Source organism: Chrysemys picta, chromosome 7, assembly GCF_011386835.1.
Source record: "Chrysemys picta bellii isolate R12L10 chromosome 7, ASM1138683v2, whole genome shotgun sequence".
NCBI classification, from domain to species: domain Eukaryota; kingdom Metazoa; phylum Chordata; order Testudines; family Emydidae; genus Chrysemys; species Chrysemys picta.
Genome location: NC_088797.1, coordinates 93,835,463 through 93,861,869, shown reverse-complemented (window position 1 = coordinate 93,861,869; position 26,407 = coordinate 93,835,463). Strand labels below are relative to the sequence as shown.

The 26,407-nt window shown below is 42.0% G+C and overlaps 1 protein-coding gene across 2 annotated transcripts in view; it reads right to left on the bottom strand.

The window, feature by feature from the left end:
• Window positions 1–3,905: 3,905 nt before the first annotated feature.
• The window catches only part of MINPP1 (multiple inositol-polyphosphate phosphatase 1), a 44,976-nt gene continuing 22,474 nt past the window's right edge, over window positions 3,906–26,407 (bottom strand). For both annotated transcript variants that reach the window (XM_008170569.4, XM_005292489.4), the window contains exon 5: window positions 3,906–9,933. In XM_008170569.4, coding sequence (XP_008168791.1) covers window positions 9,534–9,933 — 400 coding nt within the window. In that variant the 3' untranslated portion in view covers window positions 3,906–9,533. The remainder of the gene's footprint in view (window positions 9,934–26,407) is intronic.

Sequence of the window (26,407 nt, the reverse complement as noted above, 5' to 3'; positions counted from 1 at the left end):
TCGACTTCTATAAAATTGACCTAATTTCATAGAATAGACATACCCTTAGTGGGTCAGAGGCCTTGTTGGGATGACCACGCAGAAAAACCACTTCTACTTGGCAAGGTAAGTTGCTCTAGTAGATGGTTTCCTACTACCTAGTAATACCTTGTGGACTTGCTCCGAACAGGCCAGCTCTGCTTGGTTTAACCATGGAGCTTCCACGTGGTCAGGTGGAGGGCCTCGTGGTTTGGGGGGAGCAGTCGGCTGTGATCTTTTGAGATCAGGTCTGGGAGGGGAGGGAGCAGCATCAGGGTCGCAACTGACAGATCGAATAACGTGCCGAACCAGTGCTGGCGTGGTCATGCTGGGGCTATAAGAATAACCTTTGTTCTGTCCTGCTTGAATTTGAGTAAGACTTTGTGCACAAGAGGAATGGGAGGAAATGCACAGAGCAGGTGCTTTGTCCAAGGGAGCAGGAAGGCATCTGTGAATGAGCCTGGGCTGCGCCCAGGTTAGAGAGCAAAACTGCTGAGACTTCCTGTTTTGCTTGGTTGCAAATAGGTCTATGAGAGGAGTCCCTCCTCCCCCACTGCTGGAAGATGGTCCTAGCTATAATTGGGGCAAAGGGATCTGCTGAGGTGATCTGCCAGATTGTTCCAGGCGCCCAGAAGGTGAGAAGCTTTGAGGTGGATCAAGTGCTTAATGCAGAATTCCCACAAGTGAATGACCTCTTGACACGGGAGAAAGAGCATGCCCCCCACCTGTCTGTTGATATAAAACATGGCTTCCGTGTTGCCTGTAAGGACTCAGAGTTCTGAGGTGGTCGACCTGAGGCCCCCCCCCCCCCCGACTTAGCTCAGATGCATCCGAGCTTGGGGATACTTAGGGTTGGGGACTGATAAAGGGAATGCCTAAGCCAACCAACCAGGGGTCCTGCCACCAATCTAGAGAGGTAAGGACCTGGACAGGAACTGCAAGCACTGAGTCCAAATGACGATGGTTTGGTAAGTATGCTAAGGCCACCCACACTTCAAGGGGTCTGATGCACAGTCTTGCCTGCTTACCATATATGTGCACACAGCCATATTAATAGTCTGAGGCAGAAACGGACTGTCATGATGGGCAGACCTTGACCTGCGATATCAGGGATGACATTGTCGGATAGTGAGCCTCTGGGAGGAAGACTCTGGCCGAGGTGGAATCGAGCACCGCACCAATAAAACTATCCTCTAAATGAGGATAAGCATGGACTTCTAATTTATCAGCAGGCCCAGTGCTTGGAAGTTAGCTTGGATCAGGTGGATGCCAGCTCTCACCTAGGCCTCGGGACCAGCCCTTGATCAGCCAGTCGTCAAGATAAGGGTAGACTGGCACCCCTTGCCTTCTGAAGAAGGCTGCCACTACTGCCAGGCATTTTGTGAATACCTGAGGGGCTGCCGCCAGGCCAAAGAAGAGGATGGTGAACTGGTAGTGTGTCTGGTTCATGACAAAACCTGAGAAATCTTTTGTGACCCCAAAATATGGAGATGTGAAAATAGACATCTTAAGTCAAGGGCTGTGTACCAGTCCCCTGGATCCAGGGAGGGAATAATGGAGGCCAGGGAGACCAGGCAGAACTTCAGCATCCTGAGATAAGTTTTGAGGAAATGCAGGTCTAGGTTGGGTCTGAGATGCCCTTTGGCCTTCGGGATTAGGAAATAATGGGAGTAAAACCCTTTCCCTCTCAAGCATCTCCTCCACAGCCCCTACTCTGGGCTAAAACTGCTCATGAGAAGAGTCCCTGAAGAGGGACGAGGAAAGGAGGTGGGAAGGAGGGACTGAAATAGACTGAAGAGTGTAACCTTCCTCCACCATACTCAGTACCCAGTGGTCTAACGTGATGAGGGACCATGCCAGGCTGAAGTGGGAGAGATGGATTGAAAACAAAAAGGGGACGGTATCCACTACAAAAATCTGGTATAGCGTCCTTGGACACCACATCAAAAGTTCTGCTTGGAGCCTCCCGAGTATCTGTGAGGACTCCGTAGAGAGGCTGAAGCGGGGGTGGGTAGATGTCTGTGTTTATGCCCATTTTGCTTCTAAAACAGGTCCTGGTGTGGCGGCGAAGCCAAGAAGTGGACCGATTGTTGAGGCCTGAAGTGTTTCCTCAAAGGCACTACAGCATATGAATCCTTCCGGCTGTGAAGCTTCACATCCATTTGCTCAGAGAAGAGCAAGTGCCTTCAAACAGAAGGTCCTGGATGGGTTGTTGGATCTCCACTGGGTGACCGGAGGACTGGAGCCAAGAGCATCTGTGCATGATCACGGCAGATGCCATGGAACTAGCCACCGAATCTGCCGCATCCAGAGTGGCCTGTAGGGAGGCCCTAGCCAGAGACTTCCCTTCCTCCACCACAGCAGAGAACTCCTTCCTGGGCTCCTGGCGAAGAGTCCTTGAACTTCATCATTGACTCCCAGACATTAAAACCGTTATCTCCCCAGCAACACCTGCTGGTTGGAGATGCGGAGCTGTAGATCCCCTATAGTATAAACTTTTCTACCAAAAAGGTCTAGTCACTGTGTCCCTTGCTTTGAAAGTTGCTCCTTGCTGTCCCTCTCATTGGCTGCCAAGACCACCAGGGACCAGAGGGGGATGGGAGTACAAGCACTCATAGCCCTGGGCAGAGAGAAATTACTTCTTTTTGGCCCTGGGAGGATGGGGTTTGCCACAAGGCCTTAACCAGTCCCATAAGGGCCTAATTGAGGGGGAGGGCCACTTTCGATGGGCCTGCAGTGGACAGGCAGCAGAAGGGTTCTTTGATTACCTCCACCTACAGCCCAAGGATCGATGCCACACTTTTTAACAGCTCCTGGTGAGCTTAGAAGTCATTGGGGGTGGGGTCGGGGAAGGGATACATGTGTCCCAAACACTGCCTCATCTGAGGAGGAGGAGGAGGAGGAAGAGACCAACACCAACAGGGGGTCCTCTTCCTCGCCTTCTACACCAACTGGGTCCTGTAGATCTAGGTCCTGAGGCTCGGTACCGGGCTTGGTACTGGAGTCGAGGTCAGGTGCTGGTTGTAGGGATGGGAGCATTCTTCTTTCTGAGGCTATGGAGTATGAGTATCTGGAAGAGGGCCCTTAAATATGGGGAAACCCTCAGGGGTTCCAAAATGGCCATTGCATCTGCATAGGCCAGTGCCCACTGTACCAAGTACTCGGTAGTACCTCTGTGTCTGGGTCCATCAACCGGCAGGGCTGCCCAGGGCGGAACTGGCTGACGAGCCTTCCTCCGGAGACCATGGAGGGACAGTACCTGTCGGTCTGGGGAACAGTGCCGAAGTGGGAAGACCTGTGTCAAGGCAGGCAGTCCCTCTAGACAGTACCAAAAGCAGGAGTGGCAGAAGCTCCCTAAAAGTGTGGGGAGCCACTGAACTGTGGCTCTGCCCCCTTGCTGCCCCTTCTTCCCAAGCTCTCGCACCACACCTTCTCCCTATGCCTCCACCGTAATATTGTCTATTCCCCCCAAGGCCTTGCCCTCGCGCTGTCCTTTCCCCCAAGGCCCCGCTCCTTCCCCTGAGGCTCCACCTCTGCACTGCCTCTTCCTGAGGCCCTTCCCCCTTACAGCTGGCAAAGTTGACAATAATGGTCTTAGTCACCCATTTTCCCCCCTTGATGGTCATTTGGTAATTTAAGTAAAAGTATTTCTCAGCTCGGTAAGTACTGGATTGGACTGAAAAAGCTTTAGGATGTAGTTTAAGCTGTACACAATCAGCATTTTCCATCTGGGAATTTATACGTTACAGTGCTATATGCAGAGGGAGATGGAGGTTTGTGAAATCCCCCCAGCTTTGGGAGCTAGATTTTTCCTTCCGTAGCTGCAAAAATCAATAATGCTCCTTGAAGAGCTGTTCATCACACAGGAAATGTAAAGCAAACTGAAGTAAAATTCTCAGCAATTGTGGTTTAATACAGATTAAAAATCATCATATGAAAAATAGCACTCCTTAAACAGAAAATAAAAATATGAACTTATTGAATGTTGCTATGTAATCATCGTTGAGTTGATGCACAAGAGCTGCTACACTGATGAAAACACGAGGAAAATAAACTTGAATGGAATAGAAATAGCATGTTTATTTACAGTGAGACGATACACATGTTCAGGGTTTAAGTCTACTGAAGAAAAATATTTCTCACAATATTATTTATATTTCCATAGTGCCTAGGAGCCTTAATCATGGAGCAGGACTCCACTGTGTTAGGAGCTATACAAAAACAGATGTTTAAGCATCAAATTTCAGGGGATACAAAAGACAAGAGCAAGAAAACGACTCATTTTTCCTTAAGACATTATTGCAATTATTTTAAGAGACTGACTTCTGTCATGATTAGGGCCCTACCAAATTCACACTGTGAATAACATGTCACGGACCGTGCAATCAGTCCTCTCCTCTGAAATCTAGCTATTGGAGGGGAAGGGAATAGCTGGGAGTTCCCAAGCCTGGGGCTCCTACCAGGCCTCCGGCTCCAGCTGCTAGTCTTGGCCAGGCTGGGGAGGAACAGGACTTGCTCTTCCCCTACACAGCCACTTGGGGAAAGTGTGTGTGTGGGGGGGGGGGAGAGAAGGGGGGGGGGAAGAGGGGAGTCAGACCCACCTCTGGGTACCTACCCCAGCTGCAGGAAGCTCCAGGACTGGGCAGCCGTAGGAAGTTGATGGAGGTGGGGCTGATCTCCCCTGTGCTGCTGAGAGCACTCCAGCCGGGGGCTCCTAGCTGCTAGTTCTGGCCAGGTTGGGGAGGGACAGGACTTGCTCTTCCCCTGCAGGGCTGCACTCACGCGGGGGGGGGGGGGGGGAAAGAGGAGAGAAGAGAACAGACCCAATTCCAGGTACCTACCCTGTGCTGCTGGGAGCACCCTGCAGCACAGGGGAGGTATCCACCTCAACCTCCAGCATCCTCCTGTGGCTCCAGGAGGCTCCAGGGCTGCTGCCCAGTCCTGGAGCTTCCTGCAGCCGCGGGAGATACCTGGAAGCAGGTTTGATCTGCCCAGAGAGTGGCTGTGCTGGGGAAGAGCAAGTCCTGTCCCTCCCCAACCTGGCCAGAACTAGCAGCTAGGAGCTGCTAGGGGCACTCCCAGCAGCACGGGGGAGATCAGACCCATCTCCACCTCTAGGAACCTCCTGCAGCTGCAGGAAGCTCCGGGGGTGTTGCCTTAAGAGCCCAGAAGTGAGGGTGGCAATCCCATGACCCCCCACAACAGCTTTGTGACCCCTCCACAACCTCAGTTACAACACCATGAAATTTCAGATGTAAACCTCTGAAAACATGGAAATGATTAATTTTCAAATCCTATGGCTGTGAAATTGACCAGAATGGACTGTGAATTTGGAAAGGCCCTAGTCATGATAGTTAGTTATTCTAATTCTTTAAATTGCATTTCACTCCTTTAAGTTGTGTATCAGAAATATTAATATAGTCTGTTAGAAGTTTAAATTGGAATACTATTATCCTTTCAAATAAGACCCCCATAAAGATCAGTAAATACAATGCACTTCAAAATACAAATTGAAAAATAAAGTTATTGGTTAATATGTAGGTAATCTACATCAACCCCCACTTCAAGGCTTACATTAACCAGAGAAAGAAATCAAGATGATTATGCAAATATAAAATTTCAAATGAAGTAGTTACTAACTGTATTTGCGGGAGATTGCAGTAGTTGCCCTCGTGTAGTTATTGTTGCTGACAGAGCTACTGAGATAGACCTCTATTTACCAAATACGGTGACACTTTTCATATTTCATAGTACTAAAAGATTTGGCCAAAAAGCCAATTATTTTCATCTAAGCACTTACAGTACCACGGCAAATACATACCACGTACAGCAAAAAATATTGGACAACTTTATGCTAGCCAGAATTACAGCGTTGAGATTCACTGTTTATCATGAAAAATTAAGAGGTGGTCAGCTAAAAGATGCCAGAAAGATTGCTCTAGCTTCAAACTATTCTTAGTAAAGACTGTTTCAAGTATTCAATAGTAGCATTAAATATAACAGATCCAATGTTGTAATCAGAGTGTTTTTGATTGCAGAATGATTGCAAACCGAGGCTTCATCTGATAAGTAAAACATACCTACAGTGTTATTTTTTTTTTTTAATAGTAAAATCTTGGCAAAGTAACAAATTAGTTTTGCTCATACCTCTCCAGAAACAAGGAGTACCTTGCATCAGCACAAGTAAGGTCTCAAATGCGTAACTTAGAAAGCTTGCCAAAGGAAAAAGATTACTCAAGTCATAGTGAATACTGCGGGATTAAGGTTCCAATCATGTAATTGCAACAAGGCAAAGCAGTCTACCTGTGCATTGCTGAGAGCAGGACTAGTGCCCAACTGTGTAATGGAGCACACTTACCATCTTTCTTAGTTTCCTTTTTCATTTAATATACAGCAAGTTTATTTTCAATTTACTAGGTTACACCAAAATAACCCAATCCAAGTTAAAATCTTAAGGAGCAGTTACAATGTTCGTGTAGTACATTTTCAAAATATGCATTTGCATCTGTAACCTTTTACTAGAATTTGCTAAATTAAATCCACTATCTGAAATAATCAGCTCCAAAAATATACATTTGATTATTGCAAACGAGTAACTCAAACTACAGTTTTCCAAAACACCTTACACGTAATACAGCAGAACCAAACTTGCACAATTTCAATTATTCAAACTGATTTTCCGCCCAGCACACTGACTCACTGGCAGACACTACTGAATTGTCCTCAGCTGAAAAAGAGAACCCATCTCTGCTTCCCCTTACGCATGCCAAAAAACCCCAAAAAACCTCCATGCACTACAGTGGATGGGACTACTCAATAGTACCTCCATCTTGGAGCAAATTTAAGTGAATGAGAAAGGTAGCTGCTTTAGTTATAGGAGGCTTATATCTAATGGGTTTGTGTACAGACTCCAGTTTTGTCATCTTAGCCCTTTCAATAAACTTCATGGGTGAAATCCTGGCTCCTAGAAGTGGAAAAAACTTCCACTGACTTCAGTGGGGCCAACATTTCACCCCATAAGGTTCAAAACCAGAACATATTCTCATTAAAACAAGGTGACTCATTCCTGGAAATAGAAGATTATTTGTTTCAGGGTGGCTTTTCACGATTCCTTATGCTTACTTTGTATTTAAACTAGGTGTGTTTAGAAAAAGTTTAATTCTTCATAGCTTTTCTCCCCACTTGCTCCTGCAGTAAAGCCCATAATAACGAGTATTATGAAAAGGATGACAATAAACTGACGTCATATACTACTATAGCTTCAATATAGGACCAAGCAAGAGAAAAAGCTGAGACGAAGATGGACATAAAACAGAAAAGTTCATACAAATACTGACAGAGTTCATTTCTTTGCCACATTTGCTTCAGTATGAATGCCGTTCCTTATCCATCCTATCAGTACTTGATTCACTTCAAAGATAACTGCCGTGATTTAGCTTTACTAAGGTACTAATATTTCACTAAGAATGTATTGAAGACTTTTCCAAATGTTTAGAAATACCTACCGTTTTAGCAATTCCATTTAGTGATAAATCATTATCCCTTCATTGAGACTGTCATATTTATAATACACTATTGTACTGCCCAGCATAATGCTAAGCCTTGTAAAACAGATTGAAACGATAAAAATATAGGTATGGTTCCATTAAAAAGTATTAAAATCAAATAATTTCAACGTTATTTTGAGTTCAAATTTTATCTGATTTGATCCTACTCATTCAATTAACCAATATGACTTGCGAACAACAGACTACACGAGCAAAATCTTCAAGAGCACCTACGTGAAACAGTGGTATTTAGGCACTTAGAATTTTACTTATAACTTTGCAACTGCTTGAGTTTCATTGGTTTCTAATAGATCTTGACATTTCTCAATATGATCTGCCTAATGAGACAACCATGATAATGGTTTCTATTTGACTGTTTTCATTATCTGTATTCTATTTCAGACATTTACTCTTCGTAATTATCTGCATTTATTACATTAAAATTTTCTTTACAGTATCTTACATTTTTCAGAGGCAAATAATCCTACTTCAATACAGGTACAATCTCCTTTAAAAGTTAGCAATACTGCACTCAGGGAACAAGTAGTCCATTCTTTTAGAATAAAAGTCCTGTTTCAAGGATTGGCTGGCACATAGGCAGGGGGTACATCTCCACTCCACTTGGGAGTGTGCTTCCCAGCTCAGGTAGACAGACCATGTCAGCTCTGCTCGAGCTGCACGGAAAAAACCATCAGTGTAGCTGAAGGCAGCAGAGGTGGTAGCTTGGGCTAGCCAAACGTGTATGAATCCAGGATGTCCAGTGGGTTAGTACTCAGGTGGTTAGCCCGAGCTGCCACCCAAGCTACTCTTGGCTACACCACTGTTTAGCACACTAGCTCAAGTGTAACTAGCCTACGTCTGTCGACCCGAGTAGGGAAGGACACTCCCAGCTGCAAAGTAGACATACCCAAAAAAGCCCAAGCTTTTGGGTAGCATTGATAGCACTTGGCTCCAGAATAATAGTAAAAATCTCTGCCTGATAGTTATTATACTATAATATCACCACCACTTGTCAGAGGATGAGGAAATCCAGTCTGAATGGGGCCAAACATGCAATATTTGTATGCCTTAACCTGAACTGTTAAACAAAAACAGTATGAAATTGAAGGAGACCTATAAGGCTGGCAGAGGATTGGTACATCTTCCAGAGCAATGGCCACTGCACGGATTCAGAAAAATCAGGACATGCTTCCCTCAGTGACCAATTAGCTCTGGCAGGTAGGCTGAAGAAGGCTTTATGCCATGGAAATTCAACCCCCTGCGTCTTTTTGGTTGGAAAATACCCATGGGGGCACTATCCAAGGAAGTTGCTATGCTCAGAAGAGTGCAGGAATTAGAATCATGGCTGACTCCTGCCCAGACAGTGGTTGGGGAGAAAGCACTTTGCACCCTTTCCTTATTGAACCTTGAAAGGGCAGCCAACATCTAGCTGTAAAAATAAGCAAATAGAAGAGGGTCATTTTATGCCTGTGACATCAGAGAAACACTAAGAAACAGAAGGAAGGATAGAGCGAGGGAGACAGATGAGAGGGAAATGCCATCAGTCCCACCAAGTGCCATTCTGGTAAGCTAAAGTGTCCTGGTCCTCTAAACTTATCTACTGTGCAAGCTCAAAAACCAGGAATAATATAAATAATTATATATTAATGCATATAAATGTATAAATATACTTTACCTTGCATCTTCATATTTGTAACAAATGCTTATCCCAATAGTCAGGTTAATTAAAGAAATTATTTTCAAAATTGTGCTCATGCAATAGAGACAATATATACTTAGACTTTTAAGAAATTCCTGAATTAAGACATCGGAATAAGCATTTATTATTAGTTTGGAGATGTAAGATGAGAATGTGAATATATGAGCAGGAAATAAAAAACCAACACTGATGAGAAACACTTGTTCACCACACATACCAAACTGCATACCAGAAATCAATTTCCATGATATTTGTTCTATTCTTCTCCCTCAAAGTTCATCAGTGGAAGTATTATTAGTTTTTGATAATTCACATTCTTCACTGAAGTGGCAGTTTTGAAGGATGTCCTTATAATGGTTCTTCAGATCTGTGTACAGAGAGACAGTTTCCTCCGAGTGAGGAAATGGCAGCAGCTTTTCATTCAACAGTATCTGTACTTGGTACTCCTCCTCAGGGGTCTTAGCTTGGTCACAGTGATAAAGCACAAATATCAGGTTTGAGGCATAAGGCACAATGCGACCACTACGAAACTTCCGATGCATTTGTTTTTTGTAATTGTTAGCAGCAAGGGGCTCCTCATCCTTGAAGAAACCCATTAGAGCAAGCAGTGGCTGAAGGGTCTCTGCATGTCCAAATTGCAGGATTACAGGTGAAGAAATGGGCATGGAACTAGAAAACATAAAAGTGAAGAATAAGCATCTGTGTTTAAAAGCAAACACTAGTGTACCATACAGTTGTTAGCAAAGAGTATTTTAAACATTTGTTTTAACTGGCGTTTACTAAAAACACGTTTGGAATCAAAGGTGTCTATCTGAAACCCACTTTTATTTAAAAAAACATTTTAAAATGTATTTTGTAACAAAACTAATTGTGCTTTTAAAAAAATTAGCTGTATTTTACCTATTATAGTACTATTACTACCAATTAATTGCTAAGTAGTAACCCAAAGTCTTAGTACACAAACAAAACGACAACGTATTTGGCATTACTGAAATACTCAGATGACTGAAATATTAGTATAGATGGGCATAGCCTGTTCAGAAAGGACAGGCACGGAAAAAAGAGAGGAAGGTTGCATTACATATTAAGACACTTGCTCTGATGTCTGGTGAAAAGCAAACCTGTTGAAAAGCTCTTGGTGAAGATAAAGGGGGAAAAAAAAAACCCCACACACAGGGACAATGTCATGGTAGGGATCTACTATAAGGCCACCAAATCAGGAAGAAGAAGTGGATCAAGCATTTTTAGAATAAACAATAGAAGTATCCAAAGCACAGGACCTAGTGATAATGGAGGACATTAGCTGCCCAAATATTTGTTGAAAAAAAATATATGGCAGGACACAGATTGCCCAACAAGTTTTTAGAATGTACTGCAGACAGCATTTTTGTTTCAGAAGGTAGAGGAAGCAAATAGGGGCTGGTTATTTTAGATTTTATTCTGACAAATAGGGGGAACTGGTTGAGAATATAAAGGTGGAAGGCAACTTGCGTTAAAGTGACCACACCCCCCCCAAAAAAGTTCATGATTCTGAGGAAAGAGTGAGAGAAAAATCAGGGAATTGGTAGGCATGGTCACATGGGACAGAAATCTATGGAAAAAGGACTCCAGGAGAGGTGGCAGTTTCTAAGAGATACACAACAATAAATGCACAACAGCAAATTGTCCCAAGGTGGAGGAAAGATAAGAAGAACAGTAAGAACAATGACTACATCAGGTGCTTTTTAATAACTTGAAAGTCAAAGCAATTGTACAAACGGGAAACAAGGACAAGAACATACAAGGGAAAGTAAAAAATAATAGCACAAACATGTAGGGACAAAATCAGAAAGGCAAAACTGTAACTGAGTTACAACTAGCCAGGAACATAAAAGATAAAACGAAAGTCCATTACCTAACGGGAAAGGAAAGCAAACCACAGATGACAGAGAAACTGAAGTGTTTAATGCCTATTTCACTTTATTCTTCACTAAAAAGGTTAATTATGACCACATGTGAAACACAATTAATATTGACAAAGGGGAAAAATCTTGGGTCAAAACAGGTTAATGAGTATTTGGATAAATTAGTATCAGAGGGGTAGCCGTGTTAGTCTGAATCTGTAAAAAGCAACAGAGGGTCCTGTGGCACCTTTGAGACTAACAGAAGTACTGGGAGCATAAGCTTTCATGGGTAAGAACCTCACTTCTTCAGATGCAAGTAATGGAAATCTCTAGAGGCAGGTATAAATCAGTGTGGAGATACCTGCCTCTAGAGATTTCCATTACTTGCATCTGAAGAAGTGAGGTTCTTACCCACGAAAGCTTATGCTCCCAGTACTTCTGTTAGTCTCAAAGGTGCCACAGGACCCTCTGTTGCTTTTTGGATAAATTAGATATATTCAAGTTGGCAGGGGCAGATGAAGTACACCCTACAGTACTTAAAGGAACTAGTCAAAGTAATCGCTGACTCTTTAGCGATTATGTTTGAAAACTCATGGAGGATGACTGAGATCTTAGAATTAGTGAGGGGCAAACAGTACCCATCTTTACAAAGGGGAACAGAGGACCCAGGGGACTATAGGCCAGTTGGTCTAACTTTGATACCCAGAAAGATACTGGTACAAATTATTAAACAATCAATTTGTTCAAACCTAGTGGTTACAGTGATGAGTAATAGCCAATATGGGTATGTCAAGAACAAACCATGTCAAAGCAACCTAGTTTCCTTCTTTGATTGGGTAACCAGCCTAGTGGCTAAGGAGGAAGCAATAAACATGATAAATCTCGATTTTAGTAAGGCTTTTGACACAATCCCACATGACATTCTCAGAAAGCAAACTAGGGAAATACGCTCTAGATTAAATTACTATCAAGTGGGTGCATAACTGGTTGAAAGACAGTTCTTAAAAAGAGTAGTTATCAGTGGTTCGATGACACACTAGGACGACATTACTAGTGGGGCCTCAGAGGGTGGGCCCAGTACTATTCAATATTTTCATTAATGACTTGGATGAAAGAGTAGAGAGTATGCTTATAAAATCTGCAGGTAACACCTAGCGAGGAGGGGATGCAAGCACTTCGGAAGACAGGATTAGAATTCAAAATGACCTTCTCAAATTGGAAAATTGGCCTAAAATCAACAAAATGAAATTCAATAAAGACAAGTGCAAAGTACTATACTTAGGAAGGAAAAATACAATGCACAAATACAAAACAGAGAAGACCTGGCTAGGCAACTGTCCTGCAGAAAAGGATCTGGGGTTATAGTGGATCACAAATTGAATATGAGGGGGATGTAGTGGGAAAAAAACGATATACATCCAGAATATCAGATTCTGTGATCGTGTATCATGCTAAAAAAGGGGGAATTATGTTTAGCTCACTGCAGCCATTCACAACTACTACTACCAAGGAAACATTTAGTCTTCTTGCAGATGCTATTGCCTTATTCTATCTCTACTTTCATTATGCAGAGACATCATGCACATTTTCTAACTGAAGGCTGGATTGTGACCAGAGGTGGGAAGAAATTCAAAAAAGGATGCATGGAACTTTTCCACCTTTGCACATCTGTAAAGGGGTCAGGCATAGTCATAATGAGGAGCATAGGTACTGCTCCGTGATAAAACTCCTGAGGACACTAGATAGCCAAAAAGAACACACCATCTCAAGAGTAGGAAAATAAGAACCAACCATAAAAGGAGCTTAAAAAAAAAAATCTAGATGAAAGGAAGATTGGCAATGTCCACTTTACAATTGCATCTGCCAGTCTCTCCCAGACTTACAGGGCCAGCAGCTAAAGGAGGATGCTAGAAAAGACTCCTGTAAAAGACAAAAACAAAAAAGTGAACCTAAGAAGTGAGAGAAGGTACTATAGCTTTTTCCAAGGGCCATGAATGTAGGTGGAAGACGTCCACACTGATATGAAATTGGATAACGTCCAGCACCAGTGAATTAATTCAAATCCTCCCAAAAAAAATGGAACGAAAAATTCACAGCAACTTATGCCAAACTTTGCTACTTTTTTTTTTTAAAAAACAAAACAAGATACTTCTCCAGTTAGTTCCTTTTTGAGGTATGAGAATTCCGTCACTACAAATGGTAAAGGCAGGGCATAGTTACAACCTCAAGTGCTGTATAGGGCTAATTTATATAACTCTTCTATAGTGATGTGCACCTATATATATTTTCTTGAAAGTAGATCATTAGGGAGTCAATTTCACCACTATGAAGACTGCCACTATAATGACAAGACACTGCTGATTTCCTTAAAGGAGTTATTTATATGAGGCTGTATAAATATATGTACTATAAATGTAAATTAACCTTGTTTAAGCAAATCTAACCATGGATTCAGTTCTATACAAAACAATATCTATATACCTTATGATCAATAGTTTAATAAAGCTAGAACCAAAAATGTTATTAACAATTCTTTCTATGCACTGTTTAGTAGCATAGATTAACAGAATTCAGTTCATGAGCCAATTGGAATTTTGGCTGACTTCTGGGGTCGTGGGTTTAACCTCTGCAGAAGTTTCTCCATCTGTAAAATGGTAATAATTCCTACTGTATATACTACCTCTAATAAGCAGTAAGGTACACATATGCTGAATGGGAAAATTATGTCCTAAGTGCCAAAAATCACTTCCAGCTACAGAGATAGACAGCAGCTCAGGAAAAATGCTGTCTTCTACCACACAGGTTGAAACTTTGTTCCCTAGAAGTTGTGGGTAAGCTCTCCCCCGTGCAGCAATCCTCCTCCACAGATCATCTCCTTCTTGTCAAGAAAGACAAAGTCCTCCTATTGACACCATCTGCAGAGTTTTCCATTGACCTCCAGGATGTATCCGTCCTTACCCGGGCCTTTACCCTCAATTGGAAGGACTGATGAGACCACCACCTGCGTACCTGATTCCTTAACCCTCGCTCCCAGATTCTTGCAGTCACTACTGGTCTGATCAGTCACATGGGATGAATAACATGGGGTAGTGGTCAGAAGGCCAGGCAAGCCTCAGCAACCTTTCCATGATGCCTCGGATTTGGGCTCCAGGCAGAAACCACATATTCTGGGATATCAGCTTGGCAGACGGATGCCTTCATGTCCTTCTGAAGGACATCTCGACCATCACCACCCTTCTTCCGAGTGCGATTTATATACTTGTTAGATAATGGTGTGCACCTACACAGATAATTGCATTTGAAAGCATCATAGGGATGGGAAATTCACCCCCATGCAAACTGCCAATAAAATGCCTATGTACTCCTGAACTCCTCAAAATAAAAGACCAGGAGGGTATTCTTCATCCTCACAAATCCAGTGATTTGCATCTGATCATGTGTAAATGAAGTCCAGTAAATTATAAATACCTGCATTTTTTGTTGTAGCAGCTAAGATCATGATGCTGCAAACTGCTTTGTGTGGGTGAACCCCTGTACCTCTACACAGCCCCAGTGACTTTAATGGGGCATCATACTGGTATAAGTCCACAAGCACAAAGCCCCATTGCAAGGTTTGAGCTATACAGATTTACTGCAGAACTAAAATGAAAACAAGGCTAAAAAGATAGTTAGAAATAGTGCAGCACAATCATGAAGTTTATTCAACCCTGAAAAGATTTAGAAGGGACTTAACTGAAGTACTGAAGAAGATGATTAAACATGGATAACAAAATCTTAGACAAGAGAGATTGAAGAGGCCTATTAGATCATCTAAACCATCCCCATCCAACACAGGATCATTCCCTAATATACATTTCCTAGTGCTATATCTAATTGAGTTTTAGATGTGCCCAAAAAAATGGGCTTCTACTACCAGAAGTTTGTTCAGATATTCAGTTTAGCTGTCCCATTTTAATTATTTTTAATATCCCCTGTATTACCCTGAACAATTCTTTCTTCTTTATGTTTAACCTTTTAAATACTAAGTTTTTAGCATCTCACTTCTACCTTCCCATCCAACTACAAGGATTTTGCTCCTTTTTTCCGTCCCACAGCAATATTGCCTTCTATTTATTTCTGTTGATCATTCTGATTCAGTTTGTCAATATCTTTCTGGTACTGCGGTGCCCAGAAAATAATACAACATATCAGGTTCTCTCACCTAGGACAGAAAGCAGGACACATACAATACCTAAACAAAACCTGAAGGAAATACTCCATTCTCCAAAATAAGCTACATTAACTGTCCTACAATTCACCAGACAGTACTGACAGACAAATAAATTTTTAAATACATCTTGGAACATAGAGTACTTGCAAGTCTAAATTTAATTGAATTCCAGCTAGGCAACATTTCCTGTGTCCTTTTCAACCATGGAAACATTTTGTAATTCCATTCCCCAATAATACAGCATGCCCCCAAATCAAGCTTCTCTACCCAAATTTGTTCTTTATAAAACCACATTGCTTATTGCTCAGGATTTTATCCTGCAGATGATTAGGTCTGTCTCTGAATATTTATTCCATTCCATTACAATAAAGATGCTCAAGTTTATATATATTATATACATACACACAGGACAATAGAGGTCAGGATGACAACTTTCCTTTTTCAAGATCACAAAATTTGTTTCCCTCCATTTTCTGGTACTTTACTAGCTCTTCTTGACTCCCCATGATCTGGGATTGGATAGTGACCTGCCCCTTACCTCCGTGTAAGAATTGTATCATCCTAGGAGGATCCCTGGTTCTTATATCTTCCAGCAAAAAGTAAGTTACTGAAGCCCCACATGGGCTGCTCCCTCCTCACACCAACTTGGCTTAGCTGGCCAGCGTGTTATGGGAGAAAAGGGAAAGGGTCACTATGTATCTGCCACTCCCCTTACCCCAAGCTCATGCAGCATCACCCCAGAGCCTATGCCTCCCCACTTGTCCTCACACCCAAAATCATAAACCAAGCAGGCCCATCAGGGAGTGGGGCTCAATCTTTTACTCTGTGTGGTCACGTAACGGCCAGCAATAATCTTATCCTCGGAAGCTTCTCTGGCCAATTCCCTTAGTATTCAAGAATACTCATCACCTGGACTGGCTCATTTGTATGTGTTTAAAGTTTTCCAAGCATTCCCTCACCTATTTTTAAAATCACTATTCTTATAAGATTGTACATTTAAAAAATATGTTTCCTGCTAAAATGCTACTATCCAGTCCCATGCTCAGTCTATTAGACCCTACCACCTTTACCACCTCTGCTGCTGATACATCCTTTGGGACGGCGGTCTTTCAAACAACTCTGCTCTCTGCATCCTTGAACCATCCTCCTTCTTAAGTACAACTTGTCAGTCACCCACAGTAGACTACACATAGGGACCAGCACTCAAAGAAGAGGTTACTTACATTATAGTGACTGGGGGTTCTTCAAGATGTGTGGTCTCTCCATATTCTACTATTCACCCTCTTCCTCATCTGCTTTAGGCCACAGTTGGATTTACGGTACAGACAGGACTGGAGAGGCAATTGGCCCACCCCACCCTTTATCTGTTCAGTTGGAGGCACGAGGAAGGTAAGGACAAAGACGTGGGTCAATGGACACTGCTTGAAAAATTCTCCAACTCTGGGTGCATGGATGTGTATCCCCACAGTGGAATACACATAAAGATCAGCACTTGAACAAGTTATGACACAAGAAGAGTTAAGAAAAAACGCCAGTAGTGAAAATCTTCTCATTGTCTAATTTACCTTGAAATTTCCAGAAAAATTCTTCTATGATATAAAAATCGCAAGCAAAATTTCAGGTATACCAGTATATTTTTGGCCAAGTTGTATGGGTGACATAGGGAAGGAAACAAATGCGACTTATCTCAACTTCAACTAGCATGTCTCCCTAATTGCATATGAAACCTCCAAATGACATTTTAGAAAGCAGAATGCATAAGAGGCCTATAGTGTCGGCCACAATACATCAATTGTTCATAGCAGAGCGCTTAGATTTTAAATCTTAAAATCCTTAATTATTTTCTATATAAACAAACTATTGTTCTCTTACAGGACCTGGAGTCACACTGTCACGAGGCTCCCTTAACAGTGACTTTCACTTCATAAATTGCCATTGAGAAATATGCTTCTTTAGAATTGCAAGTTAACACAAAAGCGTGAGCAATCAGAATTAAAAACTACTCAGCACAGAACTAATCCAACACCTGCTCATTGTCTTCTCTTACTAAGCTGATATTTTATGCTCTGTGAATGTTTAAACATCATCTTACTGGACAGATCAATTTACCTATGAGACACCTGTAGCTGTTTTCTTCCCTGAAAACATCAATAACTTAACTCAAAAACAGATCTGTCCTTATAAACCATATATTAATTGTTTATATATAATGGATCAAATGAAAATCCTCTATTTATGAAAACATAAGCCTTTGTAGGAGAATGATCATGTGACCATTTCCTTAAATAAAGCTCTTAATGTTACATAACACACTGATAAGTTGTCCCCTAATTTTTGCAAGCTTGTTAAATCCAATTATCAACTGCTTCCGTGACAAAGAAATAGTGCCTTTTCTTTAAAGTGTACTGGCAACCAATAAAAGAGTTACAGACGCTCCCCGGGTTACGCAAACCCGACTTATGGAAACCCAACTTATGGAAAAAGTTCCATAACTTTTTTTTTTTTTTTGGGCGCGTAACTGTCGGGTATACATCCCCGACTTACGCATAATTTGACTTACGCAAGGCATCTATCTCTCTACAATTCCTAAGGAAATAGGTGACATGGGATAGGAAGCCGCAGATCAATTGAAGCAGTAACATATTGCACATCTAATTATATTCAATCTTGGCCCTGCTCACAAAACAGAGTACCAGACTGCTACCTCTTGTGTTCATTTATCATGGCATCCAAAAGATGCATGCCATTTAACATTAATACAGAAAGAAAAAGAAAAAAAGCAAACAACAGCTGAACATTATGGCCATTTCTGCAAAGCACAAAAGCACACAATTTTTTTTTAATTAATTGGAGATATCCTATTTCCTAGAACTGGAAGGGACCTGGAAAGGTCATCAAGTCCAGCCCCCTGCCTTCACTAGCAGGACCAAGCAATGATTTTCGCCCCAGATCCCTAAGTGGCCCCCTCAAGGATTGAACTCACAACCCTGGGTTTAGCAGGCCAATGCTCAAACCACTGAGCTATCCCTCCCCATTATGTATCTTGCTCTTGTAGTAAGTTTTAAACTCAACCAAGCTATCTCACAATTAATGCATAAAATCTGCAGGGTTTTACTGTCTAAATACAGTGATGCAAAGAAGTATTTCAACTTAGTTATGAATCCATATTTAATTACTGGCACACAAAAGTTTAGTCAAAAATATTGAAGCAATTAAGAGATTACTGTGCAAAGGAGATTGCTAATTTTTGATAGTCAACCCTCTAGCTATGCACTTGTACAACAGGGTAGGGGTCTAAACATCGTTAAAGAACCAACATAACGTTAAATCTAGATATTCTATGCTTGCATCTTCAGTTATCCTCACTTCATAACAGATGGAAAAATAACCCTATTAATTGAAAACATACTCCAACCAGTTCTCAAAACCAGTCTTTGGTATCTACATCTGTAGAATATTATGGGAGGGCTAATTTTAAAAGATGATAGAATGGCCTTATGGTAACTACCAAAGTACAGTAGCTGCATGTCAAGAAGTGTGATGTTACAGTCAGTTCCTGAAGACTCAAAAGTAGACCAAGACACGAAATTCTGGAGTGTCACACCTAAAGGAAAAATTCTGCAGTTCCAAGTTAAATACGACTTACTGCTCAAGACTAAGTGGTCTCGAGCCCATGGGAATCATAACACAGATTAAGGAGAGATTGAAATAATTACTGTCCTTGAATTAAACAGCAGACAAAAGGTGAAGGAAAATTACAAAACAATTTTATTCCTAAATCTAAACCACTTTAAAACATCCTTAGGCCATAAAATGAATGATAGAAAAAAAGTTAATTCATACATATTTCAAGTAAAGGAAATGTGTTGTATGAAGAAAAAAATACTATTTCAAAGCTAACTTATTTACCAAATATAAATCATTAGTTTTTATCTAAACATGCCTAGAATTTTAGCCAGCAGCTTCTCAGAGACCTGGATACATGTCCTTTTTTTTTTTTTTCCCCCCAGTATCAGAGGGGTAGCCGTGTTTGTTGCTTTTTACAGATCCAGACTAAGGGTACATCTATACTTACTTCCTGGTCCGGATGTAAGCGATCGATCTTCTGGGATTGATCCCGGAAGTGCTCGCCGTCGACGCCGGTACTCCAGCTCAGCGAGAGGAGTACGCGGCATCGACGGGGGAGCCTGCCTGCCGCGTCTGGACCCGCGGTAAGTTCGGACTAAGGTACTTCGGACTAAGGTACACAAATTCAGCTACGTTAATAACGTAGCTGAATTCGAAGTACCTTAGTCCGAACTTACCGCGGGTCCAGACGCGGCAGGCAGGCTCCCCCGTCGATGCCGCGTACTCCTCTCGCTGAGCTGGAGTACCGGCGTCGACGGCAAGCACTTCCGGGATCGATCTGGGATCGATTTATCGTGTCTAGACAAGACGCGATAAATCGATCCCAGATGATCGATCGCTTACATCCGGACCAGGAAGTAAGTATAGACGTACCCTAACAGATGTATTGGAGCATAAGCTTTCGTGGGTCTGACAAAGTGGGTATTCACCCACGAAAGCTTATGCTCCAATACATCTGTTAGTCTATAAGGTGCCACAGGACTCTTTGTTGCTTTTTTTCCCAGTGTTTCTGAGGATTTTCCAATACTACATTTTTAATCTTTTATGTCATACTAAAAGGCTTTCTGAGACAAGACTTCAACCTATTTTGTGTTAGGTAAGTTACCCCAACCTTTCATTACTCACTCTCATCACTCATTAAGTTAAAACAAACATTCTCTATTGTGCCTTAAAGCTCCCAAGAGAAATGGGAGCAGCTAACTTTTTCAATAAAAAGGCCTTGTAAAATGGTGTACTCACCACCTATAGCACCCCCATGTGTCAGGGTGTGATACTGTAAGAGGTCCACATCTCCGGTGCCTCCTTTTAGCTGTCTGCCTCTCACAAGGTCTTCCAGGGCTCAGCTCCCTGGCAAAGTCACAAAATCCAACCCCCATTTTGGGAGAACAAAAATATTCGAACGAAAGCCCTAACAAATCCAAAGTAGTAATTCTTCTTTGGTCCCTTTCAAGCCAAACTAGTTACTACTTCTCCAGCAGGATTCCCTACACTTCCTGCCTCACTCAGGGACTCTGGCAGTTAGCTGTGGAGATCTCCTTCTTCCCAGTTAAAAGTCCTATCCCAGGACTTCTCCCATGGGAGTGTAACCTGTTGCTTGTGAGTTTCTACTATCCACTGTTGGCTTTAACTCAGGGCTTCCCATACAGGAGTCTACTCTGCTCTCTGTGGGTTTCTTCTACCAGATCTCTCTTTTTCTTACTCCTTTCCCAGGAGCCAGAGTCTGTCAAGGTCTCCCTTGCCAAGGGACCTTGACTATTCTCTTGGGTTTCTCATTCACCCGGACAGAAGCCTACTCTACCTCCTGTGGACTCCTGCCAACATGTTGCAGAGCTTCTCTGAAGAACTCCCTTTTCCCCTCCCCCTTCCTTTTAAGCATCTTTTCCTCTATAGTGTTCTAGCAGCCTCTTTCTAGCTCAGCCGCTCCATAACATGAAGGGACACCACCTAGAGCACTTGATTAATCCCAAGTGTAGCCCACAGAGTCATCATGGGCTAGTTAGCCCCAATGCTCCTGACGTGCCATTCGCCCCATGACAGTCTTCCTGATTTACTTTCACAGAATTGTCCTATTGATTCAACTTTGGCACAATGGATATGGGAGTTACAAAAGCAAAGAGATTTGAAACTGATGTATCTCTGAGCAGAGATTAATTGTGTACAGTGGCCCAGGACCAAATACCAATAAACTACTGAAGAACAGAACACTTCAGACATTTAGTCTCACAATATTTTCTCAAATCTAGTCCTGACATTTGGATGAACATCTGAAACCAGATTCCACCTCAGACTAAAATATGCAAGATCATTAAAAATACTATAAGGAACGTTTTTTCTAAAATGGACGCAAGAGGTGTGGCTTCAGTCATTAAAGCAGTGGAATCCCACAAGATATTTCAAATTTGGGTGAAATTTACATTTAACAAAGCTGGAGGACAAGTCATTTTTAATTGTATGGGTATCACAAAAAGCAAATGTAAAAGTAGAAAAACGACTGAGGTTTGATTTTCTAAAATGATTAGTAAAGCAATGCAATAACCAGAACTGCCTGATAGCCTTGACAAAGTCTGAAAGCCTCTAATGAGCAGCAGTCACTCAATAATGGAGGGCTGTGGCTCTAAACAGGGTACACCTGATACGGTATCTGTTTTAAAAATGCAGTTTACCTAAGGTCTTGACTACACTGGCAATTCACAGCGCTGCACTTGCTGCGCTCAGGGGTGTGAAAAAACACCCCCCCTGAGCGCAGCGAGTGCAGCGCTGTAAAGCGCCAGTGTAATCAGCACCTGCAGCGCTGCACGCTCGCTCGCAGCACTGAAAGCTATTCCCCTCGGAGAGGTGGAGTACTTGCAGCGCTGCAAGAGAGCTCTCGCAGCGCTGGCGGCGCGACTACACTCACGCTTCATAGCGCTGCCGCGGCAGCGCTGCGAATCCGCAAGCGTAGCCAAGGCCTAAGAAAAAGGGCCTCCTTCCTATTGACTTTAACAGGCTTTGTACCAGGACATAAGTCTCCCCATATCATTGGCCAAGGGAAAAAAGCCACATTATCCCAACTAGCAAATGACACAATCACGGGACTTTCAGACATGAACCAGTTCATCAAGATTATTACAGCACTTGTGTCACAAAACTAAATAGAAACGCTGACCTAGAAACACCCCCCCGCCCTTCTAGATCTTTTCTGAACTCACGGAACAAAGTTTTCTGCAGCTTTTGGAACATGAATACATGCTAACTTCTGTTACTTCAGCTTGCGCAAATCTTTTGAAGCCACTAGATTAAAATCAAGCTGTTCAGAGAAAACTAAATATACTAACTGGAATTCTGATTTATGTACATAGCAGTTAAAAATACAGAAGCCCAACAACGAAAATTATGTAGAATTTTGTTGCCATATTTAAAAATGTTATGTATGTATTGACTAGAGAATGCAAGTTTTATCAGGAAGAATTTTCAAGGGATCTATTACATCTCATATTAAAAAGAAGCCCATGAAAATACTTCACTTTTAAGTTCTGCTGAGATTTAAGAAAGGGAAAGAATTTTTAAACTAGACTTTTTTGCTCACGCTATTTCAAAATGGGAACAGCAGCACTCATTATGGGTAAGGTTGCGTCCTATTTGGTCATTTACAGTTTAATAAAACTGGTTCTATCATTTACTAAGTCAGCATTTCTCAAAGTGTGGGGCGCGAACCCATTTTGATGGGGTCGTCAGGGCAGAAAGTCCCAGCCAGCAGCTCCGGGGGCGGTGGTGGATACAGTGGATTTCGTAGATATGATACGATACTTCGGGGAGAATTCTGCGCCACTGCACATAATTCATGTCCCCTGTAGATTTCTTTGTTTCCCCACAGAAAAATTACTTTCTGATAGGGAAACAAAGGGTAAACTGCAATAGAAGTCACACACAACTCCCTAGCTGTGCATGTACATCGTTTCAGGCACATGGTGATTTACCTCTCCGCAGGCTGATCCAGCAGAGACACCCCAGCAGGTGGCTCCTAACCACCCCCAGAAACCTCCCACCAGCTGCAGGAAGCTCAGCATCCTCCCCTGCTTCCTTCCCTCATCACTCCTGCGCTGCAAGGGGAGGGGTCACTGTACGGGGAGCTGCTCCCCCATCCGCTCAACCCCCCCGTGCATCTGGAACTCCCATACCCAGAACCCCCTGCCAAGCCTCACCCTCACCCAGAACCCCCTTAGCCCTCCATACCTGAACCCCACCCCATTGAACCTCAACCCCTGCATCTGTTAGTCCCCCATCCTAACAAAACAAATTTAGCTATTTACTATCAAATTCTTAAAGTGTGCATTACATGCCAAACTTACCTAAGTACTGAAGGATTTAGTGAAGGTGTACAGGGAATGCGACAGCTTACCAAAAACACTGCTTTAGTAGTATACATTTTGTAATGTGAGCAAGGAATGAGGCAAGGCTCCTGTCGCATCTTGTGATGTGAGAGTATTTAAGGCAGTTTTGTTAGTTTTTGTTTGAGATAAATTTAAAAAACCCATAAAACAGTCTTCATACTTAAAACCAATATCTGATAGATTGTAGATCCTAGGTCCTACCCAGGCTGGATGTCATGTCACCAGGAAAATGAGAGTTCAATACAGTGAAATCAGAAAGACTATTTGGTAAGTCTTGTGTTTTTTCAAAAGCATTGGGTTTTACCTGAGAAGGGTGGTTGCAATGGATGTGCAAGTTTTGGAGATAAGCCACTGTCTGTGTAAATGGAGCTTTACTTATCTACGCCTTTCCCCAGCTGAGTGCCTGGGACCTAGTAAGGCAGGAATCACTGCATGTTGTTTGCATCATCTGTTCTACTTTTTATACAGTAGGGCAAGTGTGCTTTCAGTTTAAGAAGTCTGCCATGCAATCTGACAGTCTAATAGAAATACTCCTGAAGTGACTATTCTAATTTTCTCGGGGAATATCATGTAGAAATATTGGGATATCCTCAGACTACTGAAGCCTAATTATTTTGGCCAAAGTTCAGTATACTCATATTAGGTAAATCACGAACCTGAAATGAAGAATTCATTTCTTTGTCTACAGTTTATAGAAGCCAGGACAGAAAGTCACTGCTGTCCTTCCAGTAACATGGGGCAACTGCCACCATTAAATAGTAGTGTAAATACACGAAGGTCTTTTGGATTGACAGCACTTGAAATCACTCTACCCAGTGACCAATGGTGTTCACTCAGATGTAAAGACCCAGTCACTCATGTCTCACCCTACGTAAACCAAACAAAAAGAGCTGATTCTACTAAACTACACAGCATGGTGTTTTCAGCCTCAGTTTCAAATTTCACATTATTTCATGTTGCACAAGTTATTTTTCTTTTATAATCCCAAAGATCAACTGTGATGCAGCTAGCCTTTACAAACCTTCCAGATTTTTCCTCTTGTGTAATCACCCAGGGCAGTTCAGTAAGACACCGAGGGGAATGTTCCTAGAACACAAATGCATATTCCAAAAATCCAATCCACTTAAAAAAATCCACAGCTAATATATGCAGATACATCCTCAAATGCATCTGTTCCTGATAATGTAATATTCTGGTTCAAGTCAGAGTTTTCACCCTCTTCTTAACAAGGAATATGAGGACAGGATACAGTCCAAACTTGCTCCCTTTCCCATGCCATTACTTAAAACATTACACCCACACATTCAACTAAGGTTTCTCCTTAAGCTCCTCCAGGACCGCCTCTGTCCCATTCCCTAGGGTACATCTACACTACAGGGGGGAGTCTATTTAAGATACGCAAATTCAGCTACGTGAATAGCGTAGCTGAATTCGACGTATCGCAGCCGACTTACCCCGTTGTGAGGATGGCGGCAAAATCGACTTCTGCGGCTTTCTGTCGGCGGCGCTTACTACCACCTCCGCTGGTGGAGTAAGAGCGCCGATTCGGGGATCGATTGTCGCGTCCCAACGGGACGCGATAAATCGATCCCCGAGAGGTCGATTTCTACCCGCCGATTCAGGCGGGTAGTATAGACCTAGCCCTAGTTTCCTTTGCCTTAATGGGACATTCCAACTTGTGATATTCTGGTTGGAACAAAAGATGCACCCAGGAAAAATTCTTCTGCATACATATGCAAGAGTCAGACCTAATGACAAGAGAAAAGAGCCCTGTATACCTGCATGATGCATCCTAGAATCTGCCACCTTATTACACATGGGTAGTAGTGCTCTAGTTAAATGTATATGAAGTCTTGAGAGCAGAGCAAGTGTCATGTCTGAATTTATAATCAAAACATTACTAGTTGCGAGAGTGACAGTGTGTGTTACCCCATGCTGACTAAAAAAAGTAAAGTAAAAAATTATCTTGCATGAGATGCACATGCTGTCCTAGATCAACAGGAATCTTAAATAAAATGAGAAGGCTGCGCTTAAGGGTCACATTTAACAGATATTTTAAAAATAAGCATTTTCTATTTAAAAGTTTCTGAATGAAGAGATGAGAAAGTATGACCAGATAGGGCTTCTTATAAACCAAAGTTTTTTCTGCATATACACAAACCATTGCAGTGGTGTGACACCACTAAGTTTGAAACATCTAGTCTGCTTAAGTAATTATCTGGCTCCCATGACAGATTCAGATTCTTCAGAAACCATATTTTCATTAACAAATTGTAACTCTTATGATTGTGAAAAAAAACTTCCAAAAGTGAACTGTATGTACTCTCAATTCTGCAAAAACAAAGCTTTTTTTTTTTAAACTGTTAGAAAGCTATCTAAAAGTTTGTTAAGCTGTTACAGCCTACCAGAAGGCTTGCAGCAGATACATGTATCTTGTTTTGAGATAAGTAAATCATTTCCCAAATTACAAAAACTAGATTTCCCTTATACTTTACTGTAGAGTAAATTGTGGTTTTGAAGAATGACACTAGCTTAAAATAGAGACCCTATCATGACTTAGTGCTAGCAGATCCAAAAACTGTGTTTAAAACCTTTGACCGCATGATGAATGTGAGGAAGGCCAAAGGTCTTAACTTTCCAGTGATATATTGTAGACTGTTGAAGTATTTTAGTCAAGTTTCTTTGAAAGGACAAAGTGCAAAAAATATTTCCTCAAGTCAAACACTATCAGAAAAGATAAGAACTAAACAGTCTTGATGAAGCAACTACATATTTTAGTCAAACATCTGAAAGTCAGTTATGCAACAATATTTGCAAACTCAATGAAAATGTAGTGGCACAAACCATTATTATGGTTACACAAAAGAAAAAGGTTCTCCTTCCACATTCAGCTGTAACTGGTCCACAGAAAAAAGCAAAACTACAAAGTTTAAATGTAGCCTAAGACAATACAGGCAAATTCAATATAAGTGTAAAGCAGTCTGTCAAATTAAATATAATTCAACTACAGATTTTCTTTATAGTTGGAGCACAAGTGTGCCCCTGCCAACATT